This window comes from Populus trichocarpa, chromosome 5 (assembly GCF_000002775.5).
Source record: "Populus trichocarpa isolate Nisqually-1 chromosome 5, P.trichocarpa_v4.1, whole genome shotgun sequence".
NCBI lineage: Eukaryota > Viridiplantae > Streptophyta > Magnoliopsida > Malpighiales > Salicaceae > Populus > Populus trichocarpa.
This window is the reverse complement of record NC_037289.2, coordinates 22,969,440-22,995,557: the sequence shown is the minus strand read 5'-3', so window position 1 is coordinate 22,995,557 and position 26,118 is coordinate 22,969,440. Positions and strand designations below refer to the sequence as shown.

The window sequence follows — 26,118 nt, the reverse complement described above, 5'->3', positions numbered from 1 at the left end:
ATTTTAATTATATAAAAAAGAAAATAACAAAAAAAAAGCTTTGGTTAACAACCTAGCATAGTTTTGATCATGGAGTAAAAAAATATATTTATTGTTTAAAAGTTTATGAAAAGTAAAAAAAAATTTTGTTAAATAATTTTAAATTTTGTTGATTTTGAGAGTAAAAATATATTTTTATTGAATTTTTTTTTAAAAAAACCAACTTGTTCTCAATAATCTTTTAATGGTGGAAAAGAATAAAACACCTCCATTTTCAGTGGTGTTTTTTTTTTAAAAAACGAAGAATAAAAAAATAAAAAAATAATTTTGGTAAATGTCGAAGAATACTGGCTGATCATAACAACAGTGTGTCGATAAACGAGGGCAGTGACCCAGTGAAAGTGAATACTTGATTTTTGAAGAAAAAAGCAAGAAATTTGATATTTTAGGAGGCAGAGAGACTTATCCAGATCGACCCGTCCAATCATTACACACGCGGCAGTCATATGGGCATCTTGATATTCTCTGCCGCCCGCAACGTGATTCTGCTACAATGATGCGACCTCGCAGAACTTCGGCTCCAGTCCCAGGCCTTATGTTTTATCCATTTGATTAATAACAACAATACCCTTATACTCACTACAATATTACAGTGATATATTCTCGGTGACAACTTTTTTTAAAACTGTCCGGATAGAGACAGAAAATACCTTGACACTCTAATAGTAATTGTCAGTCATTCACTTAGGAAAAAATGATTTATATTTCGTATTTCAAGCATTAATTTTTATTTTTAATGTGATTATATTTAGGCTGGTAATATAAGTTTTGATGACATGATTATACTGATATTTTTTCTATTATTATTAAATGATTTGATTTTATTCGAGTAATTTTATCATGTATATCAATTAATAATTATGTTGAAATTGATTGGATTCAGTAATTAAAAAGAACAAAAACAATAAATAAAAATAAAAATTATTTCAGATTATAACCTAATTTGTAAAGTTGAAAAAATATTTTTAATTTTTAATTTTTAAATAGTGATTTTCAATTATAAAAAAGTACAAGCAGTGCTTTAGCACACTTGGTAAATAATTGAGTATTTATAAAAACCATGTTTCTTTTTTGGAAATTGATTTGTGAGAAATTATTTTTCAAACTTTCTCGTGTTTGTTTGTCATTAAAAAAGTTGGTCAATGAAAAATAATTTCCAGTCAAAGGAAAATTTAGCTTAGTTTCCAAGAAAATATTTTCCTAGAAAATTTGGGCGGAAAACACTTTCCAGAAGTTGTGAAAAATTTAGAAATATCATATTATTTGCTGATTATATCAAATTTGATCCTTAAATTTTTGATTACTACATATATTTTGTTTTGAATATTTATTTTTCAATTTCATCTCTTAAAATTTAATTTTTATATTAATTTTGGTCCTCATTTTTATAATTGTTATTTGCTTTTCCTTTATCATTTTTTTTATTGAAATTTTTTATTTATCAAATTTGATTTTTATTTTTTTGATTGTTACTTATTTTATTTGAAATAATTTATGAAATGTTAATTATTATTATTTTAATTTCTTCATCTTTTATTTTTTTTATTTTCTAGATTTGATCTCTATTATTTTGATTATTGTTTATTTTATTTGAGATAATTTATGAAATTATATTTTTTTCAATTTTATTCTCATTCAACTTTTTAATTTGTAAGATTTGTGCCTCATTATTTTAATAAACTTGAGAAAAATAAAATATTAATAAGTTAATTTCCAGCTAATTTTCTATGATATAACCAAACACTAAAAAATATTTTTCAATTTATTTTTTATTACACTATCAACATTAAAAATAATTACTTTTTTAAAATGTACTTTTTTAAAATTCACTTTAGGCAAAATTCTTCACCACGATTATAATTTCACGCATGGTTGTTAAAAATATATTTTGACTCGTAAAATTATACAATTTTACAAGTAAAAATGTATAAAACATGTAAAATTGGGGTTAAAATTTAAAAATCAGGAAAATTAATGAAACCCGGTCAAATTAAACTCGTAAAAAACGTTAAACGCGTACTGAAATCGCGATTTCACTTGAAATTTGTTGTGCCTGTGCTGACTTAGCTCTCCCCTTTCCCACTGGCCACGAGTTCCCACTTCTTAGTCCCTACTGGCCACTCCCCCAAATCGCTAGCACTCAGCAGATTAAGAAATCAGATTAAGAAATCAAATTAAAAACCATCTAGGTAGTGGTCCAGTGGTAAGAGTTTGGGACTAAGAGGTTTGCTCCCTCTTAGGTCTCAGGTTCGAACCTTGTGGTCGCTCATATGATGGCCACTGGAGGCTTACATGGTCGTTAACTTCAGGGCCCGTGGGATTAGTCGAGGTGCGCGCAAGCTGGCCCGGACACCCACGATAATAATAAAAAAAAAAAAATCAAATTAAAAAATCGGTTGATTCGGTTCCACTCTCCACTTTTCACTCACCAGAAGTGCTGTCTCCAGTCTCCATTCTCCACTCTCTTAGCTGGTTTTGCTTGCTATTGAGATCCAGAGCGTTCTTGGCGAGACGAAGATTTGCTTGTTTTTTCTGTCTCCAGTCTGGTATGTGTTTTTTCTGTCTCGTCTGGTATGTGAACAATTTGCTTTCATAAACATGATTTCAATCGTACGTCTCGTCTCCGTCTATTCTTTGAAGTGGTGAAGGAATGGTCTTTCGGGTATGTCTGTCTATACCCATAGCCGTCTCATAGACGGGTTCCCAGAATGAAATTCATCTGTTGTATAAGCCATACACTAGCCCCCCTTGTCTTTTCTCTTCATACAAAGACCAAAAAATGGATCTGAAAAGGGGTTGTGTTTTCAAGCAGCCTTGGATCTTGATCTTATTATACGATATACTTCCAGCTCATGAAGATTTCTAGAGGGTTTGTTGACGAAGAGGGTAATTAATTGGTTTATTTGTAGTTAATTCATTAGAACTAATATGTATTCTAATAATATTTGATTAATTCTTGTGGTTTCATTTACGGCTACACAGAAAAGTCTGGCCATTTTCTAGAGTTTCTTTAATTGTTGAGAAAGATGTAACTAATAGTGAAGGAATTTAAGTGAAAATGAATTTCTTTTTTAATATGAAGACATAGCTTTCATTCATAAACTGGGAAAGCTGGACACGTAATTGGAAAAAGGAGAAGCAGTAGAATTAGGAAGGCCTTGTATGCAAATCTGCTCTGATCTAGATTTACATCTATGCCAATTTACTAAGTGAATGAGGCAAAGGAGCTTCTTGAAGAATGTTGAGATTTGATGCTGAGTTCGATTCTGACCAGGTTGTTAGGTTAATGGTTGCCTAATCTCTCTTCTGACTTAGTTGGGTTGTTGGTTGTTAAGTTTCGTTCTTCTTTTTTATTTCATTGGTTTGTTTTTCTTATTTCTAGGCTTTTCCATGTCAGTTTTTTTCTAAGTTTGATTTAGATGTTTGTGGTAAATTAAAGATTCATTGCTTGGTGCATTTTTTTTATCTGTAGAAATACTGGGCTGTGAGATTATTTCCTTTCTTATGCATTTTGTGTGCTTTTTTCCCAGGGTTTATATGCCGGCTGTGTCTCTGCTTTTTGGTTGAAGTCTTAATTATCCCAATTCATGTTTTATTTTGTTTCTTGCATTGTATGAATCTGTTCTGTGTGGTTTTTCATTCAAACTTTCTCAAATATTCCTTCTGTTTCCGGCAAAGTATGGTCTCGGCATTTGTCTAGAATTGTGGTTTAAGTCTCAAATTTTATTTGAATTATGTATTTTAAGGTGTTTGGATATTTGTATTTTTTATTTCACTTTTATTTTAATTATGTTATATTATTATTTATTATTTGACTAGATCTTATAATTTTAGTTAAAATATTTTATTTGTGATTTTACGATTTTTAGTTAAAAATTTTTACTTGCGATTTTATAATTTTACGATTCGAGTTTATAATTCGAGTTTATATTGTATGTTCCGTGTCGTGTAAAAAAAAACGTTTTTGACAACCTTGATTTCACATATCAAGGTGTCTTGTTACTCGGACACAGCTAAAATACCACCCGTATGCCATTAAACAAACTGACACGGCTAAAACTGTCATTTTCTAAAAATATCGATAAGAAAAGCCCAGCTTACCTCTCTCTAGTTATATCCTTCATTCTCTCTCCCGCCCCTCTCTAGTTCTCTCTCTCTCTCGTGCACACTCTCTTAGCGAAGCCAAAAAAACAGAATCTCTTATCTACTCGCCCCCCATCTCTCATTCCCCCTTTTGTGTGTGTTTGGTATTGCGGTAGCTGTTGTGGTTGTGGTTTGAAAAAAGTTGTTTTATAAAAAGTATTTTTAATTGAGGTTGGTTTGAAAAAATAGTTGTTTGGTTAAAATTGTGGTTGAAATTGAGGTTGAAAAAAAGTAGTTTAATGTGTTTGGTTAAGAATGCTTTTGAAATTGAGGTTATAAAATAATTTAAAAAAATATATATATTAATATTGATGATTTTAAATTTAAATATTGTGGATTTAATTATTGCTATTACATCATGAAATAAATCATACTTTATATAAAATATATTTTATTATTTCATGAAATCATCTACAATTCCATTACATATGAAATACATCCGACAAGAACTACAGTTTCCATAATTTTTCTAGCATGTAATAAAATTAGATAAAATATTATCAGGTATAAAATTCACTCTAAACTAATTTAAAAAAAAAAAATTTTAAAAAAATTACAACACTAAAAAAAAAAAAAAGGTTCACGCAGTGCAAGTGAACAGTGTACTACAGTACACTGTTCATGTTAATTGCACTGTTCATTGAACAGTGCAATTAACATGAACAGTTGAAGAAAAGCAACGAATTTCTGCTTCTTTTTAACTGTGTTTCAAACACAGAAAATCAGTGGGATCCATGAACAATATATTATGTTTTTTTCTTAATCAAACAGCTGCAAGCTGCGTTTTAATTAAAACGCAGCCAGCCGTATAAACAAACGGACCCAAATATCTGATGCCTACTGTCGCTTCTCCCATCTCTAAATGCTCTCAATTCCTTAAGCCTCCTTCAACAAGTAACCCACTTCATCTCCTTTGATCCTTTCTTTTCTTTAATTTGTTTCGATCGTTTCTACATAAAATTGTAATTACAAGATCGAGAAACTGAAGGTTTTACTGTTTACACGTGACCCGTTGTTTTTCAGGTGCGTTCCCGTTCTAGATATTTTTTGATTTTCAGTTTCGTGAATTCTTCGTTTGATTTGTGGAGAAGATGATCATATAAAATTTTGAACACTGTGGATTTTCTTTTATAAGCGATTAGGAAATTTGTTTGGTCTGGCTGCTGATCAATTTACCCATTAATTAACCTATTACTTCATGTTTAATTGAATATAATAAATCATATAATATAATTATTAATTATATTTCTATATTTGATTTTGTAACTTTTAAAATTATAATGTAATAAACCATTTCAACTATGGTGATTCTTTACATTATATAAAATAAAAAAGCTATATAATGTACTATTACACGATTAATAATAATTATGTAAAAACATAATTATCAACAAATTTTTGTTAGGACTAAATTGTACTTTAAAAAAAATATAAGGGCCGAAAAAATTTCAAATAAGGATAAGTTTGTAAGTAAAAATAAAATACAAAGATTAAAAAAAAAAATTAGAAACTGAAATAAGAATTTATATAAAAAACCCTCCATAACATTACTAAAATATTAATAGCCCAACAAATAAATATTTACACAATTAATTACATTCATTGTATTATATCGCACCCAAACATAATCATCAATTAAGAGAATAATGGGTCGAAACCATAGTCACAGAGTACCAGCCCATGGTATAGCCCTCCTAAATAAACAACATGTAGCCCATGCGACCCTCGCTTGGCTGCTGGAGTAGAGCCACCGCAGCTCCAGTTCGAAATCTCGCCGGCGGTCAGCACCTCCTACGATCTGGCGTTTGAACAGCAAATTAAAGTCCTTTTTTCTCATAAGAATTTCTATTTCATCATAATTCAGGAGATAATTCAGATGATGTTGCATTATTGTACTCAGAGGACTCTATTCCTATCAAAGGTTTTTCACTTTTCACAATAAGATTTTTTTTTCTTGGAATTTTTTTTTAATTTTCCAATTAATATAGTTACCCTAATTGCATGCCTATGTTTTTTTTTTTTAGGTTTTACTGAATTCTAGCAAAATCAGCTTCTGCAATTCAGCTTCTTTGGCTGCAACCTCACCGCTGTTTAAATTTCAAATCTTAACTTCAAATTACAGACGGTTTACTGCTATAGCGGGTGAGATTCCAATGAGGAGTTACCAAGTTGTGGTGGCTGCTACTCGAGATATGGGGATTGGAAAGGATGGAAAGTTACCTTGGAGATTGCCTTCTGATCTCAAGTTTTTCAAGGAGGTTACACTGGCCACATCGGATCCCGGGAAACAAAATGCAATTTTGATGGGTAGGAAAACATGGGAAAGTATTCCTATCAAGTACCGACCTCTTCCGGATCGATTGAATGTGGTCCTGACTCGGAGTTTTGAGATTGAAGATGAAGAAAATGTTATTACATGTGGGAGCATTTCCTCAGCTTTGGAATTGTTAGCTGAAACTCCCTATTGTTTCTCAATTGATAAGGTTTTTGTCATAGGAGGTGGCCAGATATTGAGGTAATTTTGCTAGTCAATGAATGCTTTACTTTCCGTGCTAGTCTCAACTGTGCTACACAGAATATTTTGGTTTTTTGATGCAGGGAAACACTTAATGGTCCAGGATGTGATGCCATCCATGTTACGGAGATTGAGTCGAGTGTTGAGTGTGATACGTTCATTCCAAGCATTGATTTTTCTAAGTTTCAGCCTTGGTATTCGTCTCCACCATTGGTTGAAAATGGCTTTCGATATTCTTTTGTAACTTATGTTCATGTGAGGAACTCTGAGAATGAAACTATTGCTGGAAAGACTGGTGGAAAGTGTAATGACGTTAAATCGAATTCTAATAGGTTTGAGGTAAAGGATTTCTCATTTCTTCCGAAGATGATTTTTGAGAAAGGTGAGGAGTACATGCATCATTCAAGCAGTACAAAATAGTTTGTTTACAGATCCAATTTATTGCAGGAAGCAATATTGAAGTTCCAAGTTCTCTGAGATATGTCAGTTATAATATTTTGAAGGTATTAATGTTTTGTTGCCAGTTGATAGTGGTTTCTTCTTCTTTGTAAACACTTTTTGTCTGCAAGCAGGATAGTTTGACTGCTGATTGGTTTGATTAATGAAACTATTTCGTTCATAAAAAAAGAAATGTATGTAAGACTGGCTGAAGAAATTATCTCAAGTGGCAGATGACAAGGTAGGATGGTTACCCTGTCAAATCTTAACCACCTTCAATGTATCCTTCTGGTTTTCTTTTTCACGTCTTCGTTTTTCTGATGGCTGCTCGTGTGCTTAATCTCTTCGACTACTTGCAACCAAGGTAACAAGAATCCTAAGAGCTTATCAATCAGATCATGTCTTTTTGGATGACAGTAATATCAGATTTCATTTATTTCTTTGCTATGATATCAATCATCGGATGCTTTTCATCTGTTGTCCATGATGTTGTGATTTTCATCTAATTTACAGATGGTGCTTTTGTGGCTTGTTAGTGATTCGACAACTGCGTAGGTAAAATGTCCTCACTGACTGTTGATTTGAATTTTATTTTTTTTCCTGTTCTATGTAATCAAATGCTCAAGGTGAAACATACGACGCCGTAGAGAAACAGTTCAACAATATTCTACACTTGTGAAGCACATGTCAAGACTTTTTTTAAATATTTTTTTATCAAACTCTGTTTCTTGAAGCCTTCCCGTATCTTCAATGTGTTTGTCATGTTCGGAAACGGTATCGTCTAAATGGGCTGCTCACCACACACACTGTGGGCTAATATTTCTTAGTTGAGAATTAAGTGGTAGGCCCAATATTAGGGGTCCTGTTAATTGGGGTATTGGCTAAATACAGGCCATATATCCAACTGAAAATGGGTTCTCAGCCCAATGAACTTCACTCGATCATTGTACAGTTACTAAATTATTCAATGCCAAAAAAATTAATGGTGACATTTGAGTGACAACCGTAAGAAAAAATTATGCGTTTGATTAATGGATTTGAATGGGAATGGCACCTGTTTTTGAATATTTATATAAGTATTTATTATTCATTATTATTTAGTAAAAAAATAAAATAGTTTATTTAATAGAAAATAAATAAGATATAAATATTATTAAATTCGATATAAAAATCATCTTATAACTATAACCTGGAATATATATTTATATTATATAAATATATTTGTAGAACATATATATAATATATATAAACTATTTTATTTTCTAGATTTGATCTCTATTATTTTTATTATTATTTATTTTATTAGAGATAATTTATAAAATTATATTTTTTTTAATTTCTTTCTCATTCAACTTTTTAATTTGTAAGATTTGTGCCTCATTATTTTAATAAACTTGAGAAAAATAAAATATTAATAAGTTATTTTCTAGCTCATTTTTCATTCTATAACTAAACACTAAAAAATATTTTTTAATTTATTTTTTATTATACTATCAAATATCAGAAAATAATTTATTTTTTTAAAATTTATTTTTTTAAAAAACTATTTTTCACCAGTAAAAATCATCAGCACGATTATAATTTCACATATCAAGGTGTCTTGTCATTCGGACACAGCTAAAATACCACCCGTATGCCATTAAACAGACTGACAAGGCTAAAACTGTCATTTTCTAAAAAAATCGATAAGAAAAGCCCAGCTTACCTCTCTCCAGTTATATCCTTCATTCTCTCTCCCGCCCGCCCCTCGCTCTCTCTCTCTCGCTCTCGCACACCCTCCCTTAGCCAAGCCAAAAAAACAGAATCTCTTATCTACTCGCCCCCCATCTCTCATTCCTCCTTTTATCTGATGCCTCCTGTCGCTTCTCCCATCTCTAAATGCTCTCAATTCCTTAAGCCTCCTTTAACAACTAACCCACTTCATCTCCTTTGATCCTTTATTTTCTTTAATTTGTTTCGATCGTTTCTACATAAAATTGTAATTACAAGATCGAGAAACTGAAGGTTTTACTGTTTACACGTGACCCGTTGTTTTTCAGGTGCGTTCCCGTTCTGGATATTTTTTGATTTTCAGTTTCGTGATTCTTCGTTTGATTTGTGGAGAAGATGATCATATAAAATTTTGAACAGTGTGGATTTTCTTTTATAAATTTAAAATTATTTAATTATTATGTTTTTTGTTTCTAATTTTGGAAAAGATACGGTTTCTTCCTTTGATCATAAATTGTAAATTATATATATATATCTTCAATTTCACCTCGGTTTTGCTGTTAATTACATTTTTAACCTCTCGTGTATATGTTTGTTTTAGTTGATTTGTTTTTTCGGAGGCGGAGACATGGGGTCACTGCAAGGACCAGTAATTTATCCTGCTGTGCGTGCAAAACAAGCGGGAACTTACAGCTTCCCGATGACTGGTCCGTTGGTGAAGGGTTGGCTTATTAGAAGTGAATTGCGGGGATTTAAGGGCTTAAGTGGTTGCAAATCTAAGGTGGTTCTTACTTCTCGGCAACTAAAAGCGCGAAGATGCAGTGTAGTGCAGTGTAGTTTGAGCTCATCATCAGATGGTAATGGGAGTACAGCAGAGAATTTCAATGAAAATCATGGAGATTATGTCAACTCTAGTGTAGTTGAAGCTGGTATGGTTTGCCTTTGAATTTTATTAGCGTAGCCTTTTTTATTGTCTAGAATAGAAAAGACGGAGACATTTATGACAGAGGGACATGTTTTTGCTCTTCATGTTCATGTTCTGAAAGTATAAAATTTCACTTTTTTACTGTCATTGTCTCGTAAACCAAACATGTTTTTATCTTTCCTGTATCTCTTGCTTCTGGTCCGTACACGAACCAAACTCAGCCTAGCGCTATTTGAGTAATCAATGAAGTTTTCTGTGTAATGTGGTTTGTTTGGGGTGAAACGTGAATTGTTAATTTGAATTGGGCTTTTCATGTAGTTGAGGTGAAGAGTGGATCGGATGGTTTTGTGATCAAAATGAGGGATGGGAGGCACTTACGATGTGTCCACAACAACCCTCAAGGTGGGCATCTACCAGACAACGCTCCGCATCCAGCAATTGTATTGAAGATGGAAGACGGGACTGGTCTTCTTCTCCCAATTATTGTTTGTATGTTCACTGTTATACTTGATAGTTTCGAATGTATAGCATTTGATTCTTTGAAACACTTTGAAGACTATTGCTTCCTATGTCTTTTTGAAGTGATGATTTACATTTGATTGCAGTGGAGATGCCAAGTGTGTTGCTCATGGCAGCAGTGCGCAATGTCCAAATTGTATGTATTTAGCTTCCTTACTGTGGTAGGATTTTTATTTCGGAATAATTGAGCTGTCAAATTTGGACTTTGGCAACTACTTGGATTTGTTTCATATATAGCAATGCTGAGGAATTTGGCTGTCGGTTTCCAGGCAAGGCCAACTATGTATCAAGTGGTGAAGGAGATGGTTGAAAAAATGGGTTACGAAGTAAGTTGGTATTTCTTCTTTTCTTTTCATTAGAGAGAGAGAGAGAGAGGCTAGGCTTGAGAACATGGAAGTGTACAAATAGCTTAATGTCATATGGCAGATTACAGCTTTCAACGTAGAAAATCTATGGAGATATGAAATCTTCTTTCCTTATTGTTTGCCACTGCAATTGAAATATTACCAATTCAGTCCTATGTTTCTTATCCAAAAAATAAATAAATTTACTCCGATGTTTTGATTATGATGCTCAGGTCAAACTCGTAAGAGTTACTAAGAGAGTGCATGAAGCATACTTTGCTCAGTTGTACCTCACTAAGGTATACCCCTTGTTTTTCATTTGATTTGACTAACTTGTATAATTACAGGTATAAGGGGTTTACACCTTGACATTGTTGCAGATTGGTAATGAAACAGAATGTGTCAGCTTTGATCTTCGTCCATCAGATGCTATCAATATAGCAGTTAGATGCAAGGTACTCCGTTTCTTGCCCCCTCCCCCCCATTTATGTGAAAAATTTGAAGAATAGTAGCATGTTGTCTACATGATGGAGGACATTCAAGTAAAATCTCATTTGGAATTGTGGACAGAATTCCTATCTTTTTGTTGGCTGTGTACCAAATATATTCTAAGCCAAAGTTTGTTTGACTGGGTGAAGGCACAAGCCCTATTGACATTTCCTGTTGAAAAAAGCCCTAAAAATGTTGACTGAAATGGTATTCATGTATGACTTTTTGTATCTGGTATATGTGAATGTGAAATGCTAATGCATACATCTTTGTTGCGGAATGTTGTGTCAGATGGATTTTCATGTCCGTTTCATATCTGGTGCATGTAATGGTGAAATCCTTAAATCTTTATCTTGGTGAAGTATGTCAAATCATGATGCAGAGTTTGACACCTACATGCTAGTTAGTACTTTCAATCATTAAGATGTTAGTTGTTTCTCTGTTTTTCCTGCATCATTTTCCCTTTCCTTTTAGTGGAAAGAGAGAGAAACTTTCTGATAATTGTTTGTCTACTAGGAATGAGAAGAAAGTTTGATTCAAGATTTGCAGTGGAGTCACTTAAGTAGTAAACTGAAATAAATCTTGTTAGAGGCCAACTGCTGAAGTGACCAGCTGGTTTCTCGAGTTTTTGCTTTGCAGCCTGTTGGAATTTTAGCATTCTTTCATGTGTTTAAATTGAACCCCTCACAAACTTGTCCATGGTTTGCTGATTTGTAGAGGTGCATCTTTTCTAATTCTGTGCAGGTTCCTATTCAAGTCAATAAATACCTGGCATACAGTGATGGGATGAGAGTCATTGAATCTGGAAAGCCAATTCAGTCCCATGCTTCAAATGGCTTGTTATTCACTGAACTAGATCGGTGAGCCTCAAAATCTTTAGATAGCAGGTGTTCACCAGTCAAGATATGTGAAGTCAGGACTTTGTATATGTGCAAGGGTTTTGTAGTCCATGTTCAGGGATTAATGTGGCCTTTCCTAGATTCAAGAATATAGCTACTGTGTGTGACTCTAAAGTTAACTATCAATAGTTTGGCATCCTTTTCAGATTGATAACTGAATTAGTAATTTGCACAGTAAGTAATTGAATCCATCTAAATTATGCCTATGCTTGGAGAAAGAAAAGTGTAATTGGAATTAATATGGTTCAGGCCCACTGGTCAACCTTGTCTTGATACCAAGGAGTTTGATCTTGTGCGCAACATGTTGACTGCTGCCATTGAGGAGCGTTATGGAGATGCTGGTATGTTTCATTTCAATCTCTTTCGCCCATTGCCTTTTGGCTGCATGTTTCCTGCACTTTTCCCCCCCCTGTGGCTTCCTTTGTCTATTTAGCCAATAGCCATCATCAATTTGAAACAAACCAGATTGGTTTTTCTTGTATCGTTGCACTGCACATACCAGTCTACATAAATAACTTGTGATTGAACACAAAGTCAAATGTAATAATAACTTGTGGGTTTAAACTTTAAAACTCCCTGCTGTTCATCATTCTGAAAGGTCTGGTTCCAAAATTTTCCTAAGTTGCCCTTTGTCTATTGAAACCGCACTGTGGCCCCCATACTTTTAGCATGCTAATTAGTTATTTTCACTGCTGCTATCTTCATAATTTCCGTGATTTCTACAGCTCAATGGAGAGACAAACTTGGTCAATTTCGAGCAAAGAGGAACTTGAAGAAATATACGTAAAAGGTGGAAATCTAATCAGTGTCTAATTCCAAATGAAAATTTTCTTGGATTTGATTCAATTGAAAAAGATTAACTAACAGGTTGTTTATTCTTGGCTGTTTCAGTTCTCACAGCTTAAACTTGTGCATATAAACCATTGTTGGAAGCTGATGAGGATGGCGGGATTATGTTGCGTTCCCCTTTTATCAATATGTACGTAGCAAGTTTGTGAATATATGTATAGATAAACTTTGCTAGTGTAATGTTGGAAGCAATTGACTACAGTTCATTTCCGCATATTACTTGTATGGAAGGCAATGCTCATTAGCTATTTAATCACGCAAGAGATTTGCCTTGGCATCAAACGTTTCACGGCCTTATGCACTATAGCTTTTGCCAAAGCATGTCTTAAGGGTATCTAAAATCACAGCACCCTATAAATGTTTGAAATCCAGTAAATGATATTGAAGATGACTCTCTCTTGTATGTGTGTGTTTTGTTTAATACTCGTTATTCCTAGGTCCGAATGTCTCTGTCAGATTCGATGCCTGTTAAAACTCTGCATGGTGATTGCCTGATTGGTGAGGGCATTTCCAGCTTGACCCTTGTCTTCTCCCCCCTTGGGTTTAGATAGATTTCCCAAGTGCCTCCTTTCAAAGGGCGTTGCCTGCATTTCTGTGTTGCCGTGTTCATGTTTATTTTGTGCTTATGCTAAGCCTGGTTTGACACGGTAGAATTGGATGTTGTTCTCCATCAACTTCGGACCATAGCCATGCGTGAGAGAGAGGCAACCCGAACATGATTTCTGGGATTATTTTCTGGAGTAGGTTATCTCTTTGCCAAGAGTTATGCCGACACGACTCAACATACTTCCACCCGAAGAGAAAATTCAAATCTTCTTAAAGGAAATCTTAAGATTAGACCAAATGGCAGATGATAAATAAGAGTGACCTCAGGTGGTTGTAAGGATTCTTGACATGTCTCATCACATAGAATTACGAGTATTGTACATGGAATTACGAGTTTCGTGTTGTTTTTTAAAATATTTTTTATTTTAAAATATATTAAAATAATATTTTTTTATTTTTAAAAAATTAATTTTGATATTAATATATTAAAATGATATAAAAATATCAAAAACATGTTAATTTAAAAAAAAATAAAAAAATAATTTTGTTTTAATTTTTTTTTAAACACTTTCAAAATACAAATATCTGCAATATTTACGTTATCAACTCATGAGGTTTCCATGATCCCTTAAATTGGGCAGTGGTCATGAAGTCAAGCAAGCAACACGTTTTAAATCTGGGGATATTCGAAGAAGTGAGGAAGGCGTTTACTGTAATTAGATTAGAAAATTCGTGCCCAGAATATTTCGAAACACGCAAGTGTAAATTACAGAATCAGCAAGGGACCCGATGGCCCTCTTCCTTTGAACCAGGCTTTGCTTCTTATTAAAGAGTCTATCTTGGTGGCTCGGAAGCTGAAAAATGAGTTTCTTTTATCTTAGCTGATTTTTTTTTTTTTAATTTTGTAAACGAAGGTCCGAGAGATTCTAGTTATCGATAAAAAATGATAAATGAAAAGGATGGTTTTTGGAGCAGCTCTAGTACACCGTTAAACCGGTTAGACTAGAAAACTTCTGAACCGACCCTGTTTTCGATGAGTTTTGTTTTTGTGGTAAAAACCGTGTTTATATGCGTTCTAGAAGGTGTTTTATTTGGCGGTGAAACCATTATTTTATCAAATTTTAATTTAATTAATTTATTTTTTTATATATTTTCAGAGTGTTTTAATTTGTTAATGTTAAAAATATTATTTTAAAAAATAAAAATATTTTAAAAAACAACTGATTTTTTATTTATAAATGCACTCTTAAAAATTAGTTTGACATAAAAATTATTAATTTAATATTTTTTAATATTTCATTATAATTTAATATTTTTTTTTTACTCACTCGAACAAGTCCATCTCTTTATTTATTTTGATTAAAAAAATATAAAATATATATAAATTAAAGAAAATATGATGTATGTGACATAATATAAAGCAAAATAACAAGGTTCATTAATTCTTAAAGCAATTTATCACAAAATTGTAGGAAAATAACCCTCAAGTTTTGCGATTAAAATCCAAAGATAATTCTTGCAAGTTGCAAATTCAAGAAAAAAGCAATTAAAACAAAACTGCTATGACCCAGGGGTGTCGGCTAGTAAACTTCCCGCCAAAGCTGAAACCCCACTTGGCTCCACCTCTTACGGCCGCGTGGCTATAGGACCCACAAACAAAATCAAGTTTAACCAGGCAATTCCGCATCTATACGCGCCGTTTCTCCGCCTTTCCACCTTCCACTCTTCTTCAGTTAAAATATTAAACTTGAATTTGCTTCACAAATAATTATTATTTATTACCACTATCTTGTTTTCTTCGGTTTATCAATTTCCAAATCGTAACTCTCCTTCTCCTTCCGTTACGACTACTTTTTTCCTCTACAAGCATAAGCAGCAGCAAGGAGTCCATGAAAGATCATAAAGATACTTAATTTCGTCAAAATCAGATCCAAATAAGCGATTCAACAGTTGCAGTTCTTAATCGAATTGGTTTTTGATTTCTTTTTGTAATCTTGATCTCTAAATTATCGTCATGTCGAGTCCGTTGGATCTCTTAGCTCGGCCTTGTAAGTTCTGTTTCTTTAACATCTTCAATCTATGATTTCTATTGATTTTGATTTGATAATTTAATTTTTTAATGGATTCTAGGGATTTGAATTGTCGATTATTGTTAGTTTCTGTTAATTTTTTGTTCTCATGAATTCCGTACCAAAATTGTCTTTCATTTCGTTGATAATTTGGAAAGGTAATAGTGGTTTAATTTGTAATGAATTTTTATAATACCTTGAAATTAAATTTCCTATTAGTTTTTTTTTTAATCTTATATGTGGCTTTTAGGCTTTGAGGGATTCTCTAGTAATGATGAGAAAAGGGAGCGGAAATCGGATTTTGATAACTCGGAGGAAGATAGGAAGACTAGAATCGGGAGTTTGAAAAAGAAAGCCATAAAGGCATCTAGTAAATTCAGGCGTTCTCTCAAGAAGAGCAAGAAAAACAATGGCGGCAGTGGAGGTGTTGGTGGAGGGGTTTCTGCTGCAATTGAGGATGTTCGAGATGTCGAGGAGCTTCGGCTTGTAGATGCATTTAAACAGGCACTTATTTCGGAGGATTTGCTTCCTCCCAGGCATGATGATTATCACATGTTATTGAGGTTCTTTTTTTTCCTTGCTCGCTTGTTGTGCTTATTATTGTTTTGATAAAATATCTTGCTTGCTTTCTGTGCTTTTTGTTATTTTGAAGCGGTCATACTCGGGGCTGCTGCAGGTTTTTAATTCTTGACATGTCCTCTTATTGATTTCTTGTTAGACTCTGTATTATAATTTATTGATTACTTAAATGATTGCTTGTTTCCTTAAACTCTGAATGCATTTTGTTGTGTTTTAGCTGTTGCATCCTTTTCTAAATAATATTCAAGAGCTGACTCTGTAATTTGCCACTTGCTGTCAATAAATAAATTAAGATTGGCCTGTAAAAAAAGAAGGAAAATGATTGGCTGGTCAAAGTCTTCAATGTTAAGATGTAAGTTATTGTGTTCCTGATTTCTTTTTGAATCTCCACTTTGACCTCACCTAGTATACGTTGTCATGTAATTCATTAGTTCTTTTTGTCTTTTTCTTTCAGAATTTCTATTTCGGTTGCAGAAGTAATGAGAGGGAGGATGATTAACATTGTTAGTTGCACTGTTCATATTGGTTTAAAGTCAATTAAAAATAGGCTTTTAATATGAGCCTCTATAGTGGCTGTTTCATATTCAGTTTTATTGTACATATCAGAAGTGCTAGCTTTTATTAATGTTTCTATAGTCACATATTTGTTGATGCTTAAAATGAGGCATAGTTACCAGAACTTCTGTGCAGCTTCAGTACCCAAGAGTTTCGCTTTGCAGGTTCTTAAAAGCAAGGAAGTTTGATGTCGAGAAAGCAAAACAGATGTGGGCCAACATGCTACAGTGGAGGAAAGATTTCGGTACTGACACTATTTTGGAGGTAACACTGATTCAATCCTTCTCTGTTTCTGTACGCTTAATTCTTCCTTCCGTTTGGGCTGTTCTTGAGTTTAGCAGTTAGTATCATACAATCTTGCTGTTTTTCCTTTTTCTTCTGATGTAAAGTGTAACGTGTTGTTAATTAAGAGATGTTGAAAACTTTATTGTTCAGGATTTTGAGTTCAGTGAGTTGAAAGAAGTTCGAAAGTACTACCCTCAGGGTTATCATGGTGTAGATAAGGATGGCAGACCTGTTTACATCGAAAGACTAGGAAAAGTTGATTCCAGCAAACTTATGGAAGTGATCACTTTAGAAAGATATTTGAGATATCATGTGCAGGAGTTTGAAAGGACTTTTGCGATTAAGTTTCCAGCTTGCACCATTGCTGCAAAGAGACACATTGATTCAAGTACAACTATTTTGGATGTGCAAGGAATTGTATGGTAGCTGCTTTTTTTCCTTATTAATTATCAAATTTTTGTTTAGTAACTCATTAAAATTGTTACCTTCTGCATTCTTGTTCAAAAAAATTGTTCTTTAGGGTTTGAAAAACTTCACCAAGTCTGCACGAGAACTCATCATTCAGCTTCAGAAGATTGATGGTGACAACTATCCTGAGGCATGTGATTTTTCTTGCAATTTTCATAGAAGCTTTTTTTAACACTAGATGTTCCGTCTCAAAATCAAGCTGGGATGTCATTTTATTACAAGAGCTAAAACAACAAATTGTGCAGACACTTTGCAGAATGTATGTCATTAACGCTGGTCCCGGTTTTAAGCTGCTTTGGAGAACAGTGAGATCTTTTATTGATTCCCACACAGCTTCCAAGATTCATGTGAGCAGTCCTTTCCTTAATCTTGTTGAATTGCCAAAAATTTACAGTTTAACAGAAGTATATTAGCTGATTTTGGATTTTTAACAGGTTCTTGGTAACAAGTACCAGAACAAGTTACTTGAAATAATAGACTCAAGGTAACCAATTCTATGATTATTTCCTTGCTAATCATCATCCATTTCAATTATACATAATGTCTAAAACCTCTTAAAATATCTTGGAATTTGTTCAGTGAGTTGCCCGAGTTTCTTGGGGGTAGCTGTACTTGTGCTGATCAGGGAGGTTGTATGAGATCCGATAGGGGGCCATGGAAAGATCCAAACATTTTAAAGGTTGGTAGTTGCTTGAAATTATCAGCAGTGCTGTTGTATTTTGAAACCCTTTTTCACTCTTTTTTTTTATTAAGCTTTTTTCTTATATACTCATGCTATATGATTATTTGCCTGTGTCCAGATGGTTCATAGTGGCGAAGCACTATATTCCAGACAAATAGTAACTATTTCAAATAGTGGGGGCAGGGTAATTGCTCTTGATAAGCCATTCTATCCAGTGAAGGTAAATTCTCTCAGGACAGCTTTTGTCTTGTAACATAGTATTTCGACTGCTTGCTCTCTAAATTTGGTTTTATTTTTGGCTAAACCAGGTAAAAACAAGTGATACATCCACTGCAGAGTCAGGATCCGAAGTGGAAGATGTTGTCTCTCCTAAGCCAACCGGGAGCTATTTGCTGCCAAGGCTGGCTCCTGTCTCTGAAGAAGTAAGCTTTTCTGAAAGTTTAAATGTACGAGTCTATTTGAAGTTCAGTTAAAGTTGTTTCAGACTTTCAGTCTAGAAGACTGATGCATTAACGTATCTTCCAACAGAATCCATTTCTTTGCATGAAATGCAGAGTGTGTGTCTGAGTGTGTGTATAATGCTAATATCTGAAATTAATTGATCTCATAGGCCATGCTTGGATGTTTTATACAGGCCAGGATGGCTGGTAGGATGAGTACTGCCAGTGTCTCTGAATATGACGAATACATACCTATGATTGACAAGACGGTGGATGCTGAATTTCAAGATTTATGTACTTCCAGAGGTTAGCAAGTTTCTGCACCATTCTTATTTGCTACCAACTCTATCGTATGGAGAAATTCTGATTGGTAATAGTTAATGACTGACGTAGATTTTTAGAACCTTTGAACAAGATGGTATCATTTGATGTAAAACAAGTTAACAAAATTTGTGTAGAAGAACGTTGTGTAGCAGTTAACACTTGGTGGGAGTTCCAACATACGAAGGCATAGGATTGTGGCAGCCTTGAGAAGTGAACTTTGAAATGAAGTTAAATGTAATAACCCTTTTATTGTAGTTTCACTAATAAGAGTTACATTTTCCTTGTGTTTCCTTTGGAGAAGTCAAAAGAACACCAATCGTAGTAGGTTGTATGTATGATTCTTTAATATAAAAGCATAACCTTTGATTGCCTTGATATGGAGATCCTAAAGACTCCTATTGTTTTGGGAGAACATTAATTGACAGTCCCAGATCTTTTTTTGCCTGGATTTAGGTTTATGCTCTATTATCTTTTCTGATAAGGGGCATCCATATGGCTAGTTGGATTTCACGAAGACTTCACTAGTTTAAATTGGAGTCAATGTTATTTGATATGATATTATATCATGCGCTGAATAAAATTAATGAAATTGGTTGCAGGCACACCTTCTCCGTTAAGTGTAGAGAAGACTTCCGAAGGGATCCCTGCTCGTGTCTGGGCTTTGCTTGTGGCCTTCTTCATAACCTTTCTTGCCTTCTTTCGTTCAATGGCATTTTGGAATACTAAGAAACACCCAGCATCTGATTCTGCCAGTGACATTACTGACCTGACTTTTGAAACAGCACCAAAGGAGGAATTCAGACCCCCTTCTCCTGCTCCAGGGTTTACAGAGGCAGACCTTCTTTCATCTGTCATGAAAAGGCTGGGTGAACTTGAGGAGAAGGTTGGTACATTACAGACAAAGCCTTTTCAGATGCCTTGTGAAAAGGAGGAGCTGCTTAATGCTGCAGTTTATCGTGTGGATGCATTAGAAGCAGAGCTAATTGCAACGAAAAAGGTAACTGTCTCTCCTGCTTAGATATTCTGCTGGGAGAAATAAGCCTTTACCAACCAAACATGAAGCTATTAGATACATGAATCTCCATGTGTGTTGGGGTGGGGTTGGATCTCTGAGTGTTGGACATGCTAAATAGGTTTATATGCCAACACCTCATTTTTTCCTGATGGCTCTTCACCACCGTTTTTTCTGCATTTAACAAATAACTAGAACTTTTAGGACTTGTTTAACCAGAACATAAGAAATGTAAACCTATATTGTTAGAGCTAAATGACATCTCCACGGACCATGTTTTGTATGGATTACATGATGAACTACTAGGTATCTGATTATCATCTTTAAGGAGTCATGAGACTAACCACTGTGTTTGGTGGGAAAAAACGAGAAGAAAATCAAACCTGTGATGCCACTAGGATTTCTCGATGAATGCATGCCTTTTCATTCTGATCTGGAAGAAAAAAAAAACTTAGATAAAATGAGCTGGACAATGAAGTGGGCACTGGATTCTCAACTCGCAAGAGTCATGTGTCCATGAAATTTGCATTTTCTGATAAAGGTTTGGTCTTTTATCGAAGTTGATGACTGTAGCAAACCACTTGCTTTCAGTTTTCTTTTCTTGAAACTGGTAATATGTTCCTTTGGATGGAAAGGAATTTTGTAGTTGTTGTGGTCCACATGACATATCTCTAACCATCATGCTTCTCATTTAAAGGCTTTGCACGAAGCTTTGATCAGGCTAGAAGAACTTCTTGCGTATGTAGATGGTCGCGAACAAGCAAGTTTTCAGGTAAGGTTATAGTCTTACACATGCATTTTAAAGCACAGACCGAAATCACCATGTTTCGTTTATTGGGATTAAGATTTGGTCTGCCTGATGCAGAAAAAGAAGTTTTGCTGGTCAAGAGGTTTCTGTACAGGAGGAATATATTAGTGTGGTCTTGATACCACTCCATCAATTTCCATAATTAATCTTCCAGATACATATAAGGTACTATTCCAATTTACATTGGTTGAGAATTTGGTGTCCATAAAAAAAAAAGGAGGGCGGGAGTAGTTGCTCCTGTGGTAGTTTGTCTTCTCGAGAGAAGATGATTCTTGTCAGGAAGTTCCTTGTGTGTGGAGGTATAGCACTTGGATGATGTACATTGAATAAACAGAGGAGGAGACCCAATAAATTTGTGGCTTTAATTGGCATGTTGGTGTTCCCATGCCCCATGGGCTCGGGCTTGGCTTTCACTGCAGACTAAAAAGAGAGAGAACCGAAAAAATAAAAGAAGAGAGAAGCGTTTTCGTTGCATTGTCCATTCTATATGAAATTGGAATGCAAGCCCGACAGAATTTATCATGAGAAGTTGACTTTTTGTCTATCTGCACCAAGAGGCAAGGAAGATACCATTATCTCGTTAAGTTGGCATGATGTCGTTTTTTCCTTGTAAATAGATAATCCCGAAAGTCATTTTGTATAGAGTGGGCAGTGAAAAGGATGCGAACATTTACCAAGAGGAAGTATAAACTGTGAAAATAAACCGATCCCGTGCTTTGAATTTGTGGCTGCTATATTATATTTTAGAGGCTTGGTTAATGAGTTTTTCTTTTTACATTATTAACCAGAGCTTAAGATTTAAGAATGGTTATGAGGTGCAGGTGCATATTTTTCAAGGTTGCTGGTAATTAATATGCTATTGCTATTTGCAGTTCTGTTGACTATTTGTACATTGTTAAGATGAAGGATGGAGTGATTTTTCCAAATAAAAATGGAGTATAATTATTAATTAAGGTCAACTTACAGTTATTTAATAACTCGAACCACGAGCTGAACACAGCGCACAAGCCCTAGTAGGAGTGAAGCATTAGAGTGGCAGTGAATCACATGTGCTGTAGTCGTCTGTTTCCTCGTGTTTGAATTCAAATAATCTGCAGCAAGCATTGTTGCGTTCTCAGTTTACTGACCCATGTAATAGGTGGAAGCTGTCTTCGTTTCTAAAGGTTGCCTCCTCCTTGTAATAGGTGGAAGCTGTCTTTGTTTCTAAAGGTTGCCTCCTTCATGGCTGGTTTTGATCTTGTGTGTAGCAGACCACTAAAATAGGTGCAGCAAATAATTTGTTTGGCCTGGCTGCTGATCAATTTACCCATTAATTAACCTATTACTTCATGTTTAATTGAATTTACTAAATCATGTAATATAATTATTAATTATATTTCTATATTTGATTTTGTAGCTTTTAAAATTATAATGTGATAAACCATTACAACTATGGTGATTCTGTACATTATATAAAATAAAAAAGCTATATAATGTACTATTACACGACTAATAATAATTATGTGAAAACATAATTATCAACAAATTTTTGTCAGGACTAAATTGTACTTTTAAAAAAATGTAAGGGCCAGAAAATTTTCAAATAAGGATAAGTTTGTAAATAAAAATAAAATACAAAGGTTCAAAAAAAAATTAGAAAATGAAATAAGAATTTATATAAAAAAACCTCCATTACATTACTAAAACATTAATAGTCCAACAAATTAATATTTACACAATTAATTACATTCATTGTATTATATCGCACCCAAACATAATCATCAATTAAGAGAATAATGGGTCGAAACCATAGTCACAGAGTACTAGCCCTCCTAAATAAACAACATGTAGCCCATGCCACCCTCGCTTGGCTGCTGGAATAAAGCCACCGCAGCTCCAGTTCGAAATCTCGCCGGTGGTCAGCACCTCCTACGATCTGGCGTTTGAACAGCAAATTAAAGTTCTTTTTTCTCATAAAAATTTCTCTTTCATCATAATTCAGGAGATAATTCAGATGATGTTGCATTATTGTACTCAAAGGACTCTATTCAATGTTGTTAAAATCACATCGGTTAAAATAAGGTGAATTCATTAAAATCAGAATCACAAAAAATCACAGTACCGATTGAACGATTTCAACAAAACGCATAAACTGAAGTAAATGTTTCCCTCCATGCTCCAGCTGTCCGATGTCTATTGGCTGGGTAAATGCACAGTCACTAATGAGAACAAAGTCTCCAGTCATCAGTGCATCGCCTTTCTTCCTTTTCAATGAGAACAAATCCCTAATCTCTTCTCTATTAACCAACCAGCAACCATAAAAGTGGCGACGATCAGTTCAGTCTTCACTCCAGTCATCAGTGCTCACGGCCGAGTATTTAATCGGTTCATTTGTCGGTGAGAAGACGTTTCCTATAGATTCTCTCCATGAAACCTGCAATCTCTTCGGTCAGTTTATCACGAAACCTCCTCCTCTGTTCATCAATGTCTTATCCTGCATTATATAATCTGTATTTGCTTTAATTGTTACTTTATTCGCACACTAACCATGCTCTCTCTCTCTCTCTCTCTCTCCCCCCCCTCTTCATCATTTTTTAGTGCATTCGCTTCTCTGTTTATTGGAACTATAATTATAGAAATTATGTATTTTTAACAAAAACAATTTGTGTGCTGCACAAAATAATTGTTATTCTAGGCATCTGGCGAAGATTTTGATTCACTTATCATGGTGTTTGCAAGAGTGTGTTTCGAATTCTGCTGCACCTTCGGAGGTTTATGCGAAGGCTGTTAATGCAGTTCACATTTCATCTGTTTTTTTGAAGTACTTAATTGAAAATGCTCAAAGCAATAATAGCATCGAGGAGTTGTATTTGTCATTGAATGTAAGCGAACCAGCACCTAATGATTTCAACACAGGTATTTCATTGCAAGTGCGGATCAAAACATCGAAAATCTTGTCATGCATAGTGTACTTTTGTTCCATGCTCTGTTGAAGTAAGGTACACCATGGATTTCTCACCATGCTCACTATGTTAAGATTTTGTGCAATTTGATCTTCTAAAATGCATTATTTTTGTTCCAAGTTCAAACACATACCTTCTGGCTTCTACATCACGAGTTGCTCAATTTCATGCTTATTGTAATGTCAACCCAACTTCTCTACTGACCATCTCTTGGACCAAGTGACACAAACCCTTTTATTGATGCAGCCATGGTTCAGGTTAGTGGATGACCTTTGGCTTTATTTCTTGCTCTAAGTTCAGAATTGTTTACATCTTGTAATCTTATTATGGACGTCTTCCATAATTTGCTGGAAAGTTCATTGGTTAATTTTGTTGTTGGGAGACTGCTACTTAATTATATAGTGCAGCCTTGTATCCCATTTAACAGTGCATCTTATCCAGTATTTTCTGGCGGGAGTCAACCTGGAGTTTTGCATAGAGTCGGTTCTGCAGCTCATATGATGTTCTTATTAGAGCTTCTTTTTATTTAAATAGACTTGAACTAGTCAGTTTTCTCATCTAAAAAAGGTTTAAACCACATATGACTGCTATGTGGAATTTTCTAATATCTATTTACTCTTTCTCATTTTTGTCTCATTTGCATTGCCTGCCTTATGCTTTCAAGCTTGGGTCGTATTTATCAGACTACGAATGAGGGTATTGGTGCCAATGCATTGTGATTTTCTCCTTCATATAAAGCGGAGCATATATTTCACCACAATTTCTTTCTTAATTCGATTCATATATTTTTGTTAGCCTTCATATATTATTTTTCTTAACCCATGGATTCCCTCTCAAAGATACTATTTCAAACTCAGTGACCTTTTTTAGCTTTTCTTTACCATCAGTGCTTTTGTTGACATTATATATTTGCTTTGCAACCACTTTTGTTTTATTGCCATTCAATTATTTGGTGAGTTCAACTGTGAAGGCTTAAAAAATCCATGTATGAATTTTTATTTGAAGTACAATTTTTTTTCAATTTTTTTACGATTTTACTCGAGTTTATTTTGCATTTTTCGTGCCATTTTAACAACCTTGACTCTATTCCTGTCAAAGGTTTTTCACTTTTCACAAAAGTTTTTTTTTTTCTTGGATTTTTTATTTATTTTCCAATTAATATAGTTACCCTAATTGCATGCCTAATTTTTTCTTTTAGGTTTTACTGAATTCTAGCAAAACTAGCTTCTGCAATTCAGCTTCTTTGGCTGCAACCTCACCGCTGTTTAAATTTCAAATCTTAACTTCAAATTACAGACGATTTACTGCTATAGCGGGTGAGATTCCAATGAGGAGTTACCAAGTTGTGGTGGCTGCTACTCGAGATATGGGGATTGGAAAGGATGGAAAGTTACCTTGGAGATTGCCTTGTGATCTCAAGTTTTTCAAGGAGATTACACTGGCCACATCGGATCCTGGGAAACAAAATGCAATTTTGATGGGTAGGAAAACATGGGAAAGTATTCCTATCAAGTACCGACCTCTTCCGGGTCGATTGAATGTGGTCCTGACTCGGAGTTTTGAGATTGAAGATGAAGAAAATGTTATTACATGTGGGAGCATTTCCTCAGCTTTGGAATTGTTAGCTGAAGCTCCCTATTGTTTCTCAATTGATAAGGTTTTTGTCATAGGAGGTGGCCAGATATTGAGGTAATTTTGCTAGTCAATGAATGCTTTACTTTCCGTGCTAGTCTCAACTATGCTACCCAGAATATTTTGGTTTTTTGATGCAGGGAAACACTTAATGGTCCAGGATGTGATGCCATCCATGTTACGGAGATTGAGACGAGTGTTGAATGTGATACGTTCATTCCAAGTATTGATTTTTCTAAGTTTCAGCCTTGGTATTCGTCTCCACCATTGGTTGAAAATGGCATTCGATATTCTTTTGTAACTTATGTTCATGTGAGGAACTCTGAGAATGAAACTATTGCTGGAAAGACTGGTGGAAAGTGTAATGACGGTAAATCGAATTCTAATAGGTTTGAGGTAAAGGATTTCTCATTTCTTCCGAAGATGATTTTTGAGAAACGTGATGAGTACATGCATCATACAAGCAGTACAAAATAGTTTATTTACAGATCCAATTTATTGCAGGAAGCTATATTGAAGTTCCAAGTTCTCTGAGATATGTCAGTTGTAATATTTTAAAGATATTAATGTTTTGTTGCAGTTGATAGTTTGACTGCTGATTGGTTTGATTAATGAAACTATTTCGTTCATAAAAAAGAAATGTATGTAAGACTGGCTGAAGAAATTATCTCTAGTGGCAGATGACAAGGCAGGATGATTAACCTGTCAAATCTTAACCACCTTCAATGTATCCTTCTGGTTTTCGTTTTCACGTCTTCGTTTTTCTGATGGCTGCTCATGTGCTTAATCTCTTCGACTTCTTACAACCAAGGTAACAAGAATCCTAAGAGCTTATCAATCACAGCATGTCTTTTTGGATGACAGTAACATCAGATTTTATTTGTTTCTTTGCTATGATGTCAATCA

The 26,118-nt window shown here is 34.2% G+C and overlaps 3 protein-coding genes across 19 annotated transcripts; all 3 read left to right on the top strand.

Annotated features, from left to right (window-relative positions):
- The first annotated feature begins 5,017 nt into the window (after positions 1-5,017).
- Positions 5,018-13,273, top strand: LOC7454374 (bifunctional nuclease 1-like). 2 transcript variants are annotated; one of them, XM_052453244.1, is made up of 11 exons: positions 5,018-5,205; positions 9,447-9,774; positions 10,089-10,259; positions 10,376-10,425; positions 10,559-10,615; positions 10,867-10,932; positions 11,014-11,088; positions 11,867-11,982; positions 12,271-12,362; positions 12,747-12,811; positions 12,913-13,273. In XM_052453244.1, the coding sequence occupies exons 2-10, from the start codon at positions 9,474-9,476 to the stop codon at positions 12,806-12,808; spliced, it is 990 nt and encodes a 329-aa protein (XP_052309204.1). In that variant the 5' UTR covers positions 5,018-5,205; positions 9,447-9,473; the 3' UTR covers positions 12,809-12,811; positions 12,913-13,273. The 2 variants fall into 2 exon arrangements, with proteins under 2 accessions (XP_052309204.1, XP_052309203.1); XM_052453243.1 differs by lacking the exon at positions 5,018-5,205 and adding an exon at positions 8,804-9,174.
- Positions 5,820-25,963, top strand: LOC7477628 (bifunctional dihydrofolate reductase-thymidylate synthase). 13 transcript variants are annotated; one of them, XM_024601237.2, is made up of 5 exons: positions 22,805-23,065; positions 23,534-23,616; positions 23,701-23,837; positions 24,779-25,269; positions 25,353-25,963. In XM_024601237.2, the coding sequence occupies exons 3-5, from the start codon at positions 23,829-23,831 to the stop codon at positions 25,687-25,689; spliced, it is 837 nt and encodes a 278-aa protein (XP_024457005.1). In that variant the 5' UTR covers positions 22,805-23,065; positions 23,534-23,616; positions 23,701-23,828; the 3' UTR covers positions 25,690-25,963. The 13 variants fall into 13 exon arrangements, with proteins under 13 accessions (XP_052309206.1, XP_024457001.1, XP_024457002.1 ...); XM_024601236.2 differs by having other exon boundaries at positions 23,313-23,616; XM_024601240.2 differs by lacking the exon at positions 23,534-23,616 and adding an exon at positions 23,313-23,533 and having other exon boundaries at positions 22,809-23,065; positions 24,877-25,269.
- On the top strand, positions 15,124-21,397 carry LOC7454373 (phosphatidylinositol/phosphatidylcholine transfer protein SFH8). Of its 4 annotated transcripts, none has more exons than XM_024601229.2 (14): positions 15,124-15,464; positions 15,736-16,048; positions 16,784-16,883; positions 17,055-17,321; positions 17,425-17,502; positions 17,618-17,719; positions 17,807-17,856; positions 17,952-18,051; positions 18,173-18,274; positions 18,363-18,476; positions 18,665-18,800; positions 19,418-19,815; positions 20,528-20,602; positions 20,696-21,397. In XM_024601229.2, the coding sequence occupies exons 1-14, from the start codon at positions 15,431-15,433 to the stop codon at positions 20,744-20,746; spliced, it is 1,920 nt and encodes a 639-aa protein (XP_024456997.1). In that variant the 5' UTR covers positions 15,124-15,430; the 3' UTR covers positions 20,747-21,397. The 4 variants fall into 4 exon arrangements, with proteins under 4 accessions (XP_024456997.1, XP_024456998.1, XP_024457000.1 ...); XM_024601230.2 differs by having other exon boundaries at positions 15,126-15,464; positions 18,689-18,800; XM_024601232.2 differs by lacking the exon at positions 15,124-15,464 and adding an exon at positions 16,519-16,567 and having other exon boundaries at positions 15,905-16,416.
- Positions 25,964-26,118: the final 155 nt, after the last annotated feature.

Bases quoted from the DNA above. Each gene is read 5' to 3' on its own strand.
- LOC7477628 (XM_052453245.1), top strand. From the start codon at position 6,059: ATGATGTTGCATTATTGTACTCAGAGGACTCTATTCCTATCAAAG. The intron at 6,104-24,778 runs GTTTTTCACTTT...TTTTTCTTTTAG, and splicing joins GGACTCTATTCCTATCAAAG to GTTTTACTGAATTCTAGCAA. The intron at 25,270-25,352 runs GTAATTTTGCTA...TTTTTGATGCAG, and splicing joins GGAGGTGGCCAGATATTGAG to GGAAACACTTAATGGTCCAG.
- LOC7454374 (XM_052453244.1), top strand. From the start codon at position 9,474: ATGGGGTCACTGCAAGGACCAGTAATTTATCCTGCTGTGCGTGCAAAA. The intron at 9,775-10,088 runs GTATGGTTTGCC...CTTTTCATGTAG, and splicing joins CTCTAGTGTAGTTGAAGCTG to TTGAGGTGAAGAGTGGATCG. The intron at 10,426-10,558 runs GTATGTATTTAG...GTCGGTTTCCAG, and splicing joins CAGTGCGCAATGTCCAAATT to GCAAGGCCAACTATGTATCA.
- LOC7454373 (XM_024601229.2), top strand. From the start codon at position 15,431: ATGTCGAGTCCGTTGGATCTCTTAGCTCGGCCTT. The intron at 15,465-15,735 runs GTAAGTTCTGTT...TGTGGCTTTTAG, and splicing joins GGATCTCTTAGCTCGGCCTT to GCTTTGAGGGATTCTCTAGT. The intron at 16,049-16,783 runs GTTCTTTTTTTT...TTCGCTTTGCAG, and splicing joins GATTATCACATGTTATTGAG to GTTCTTAAAAGCAAGGAAGT.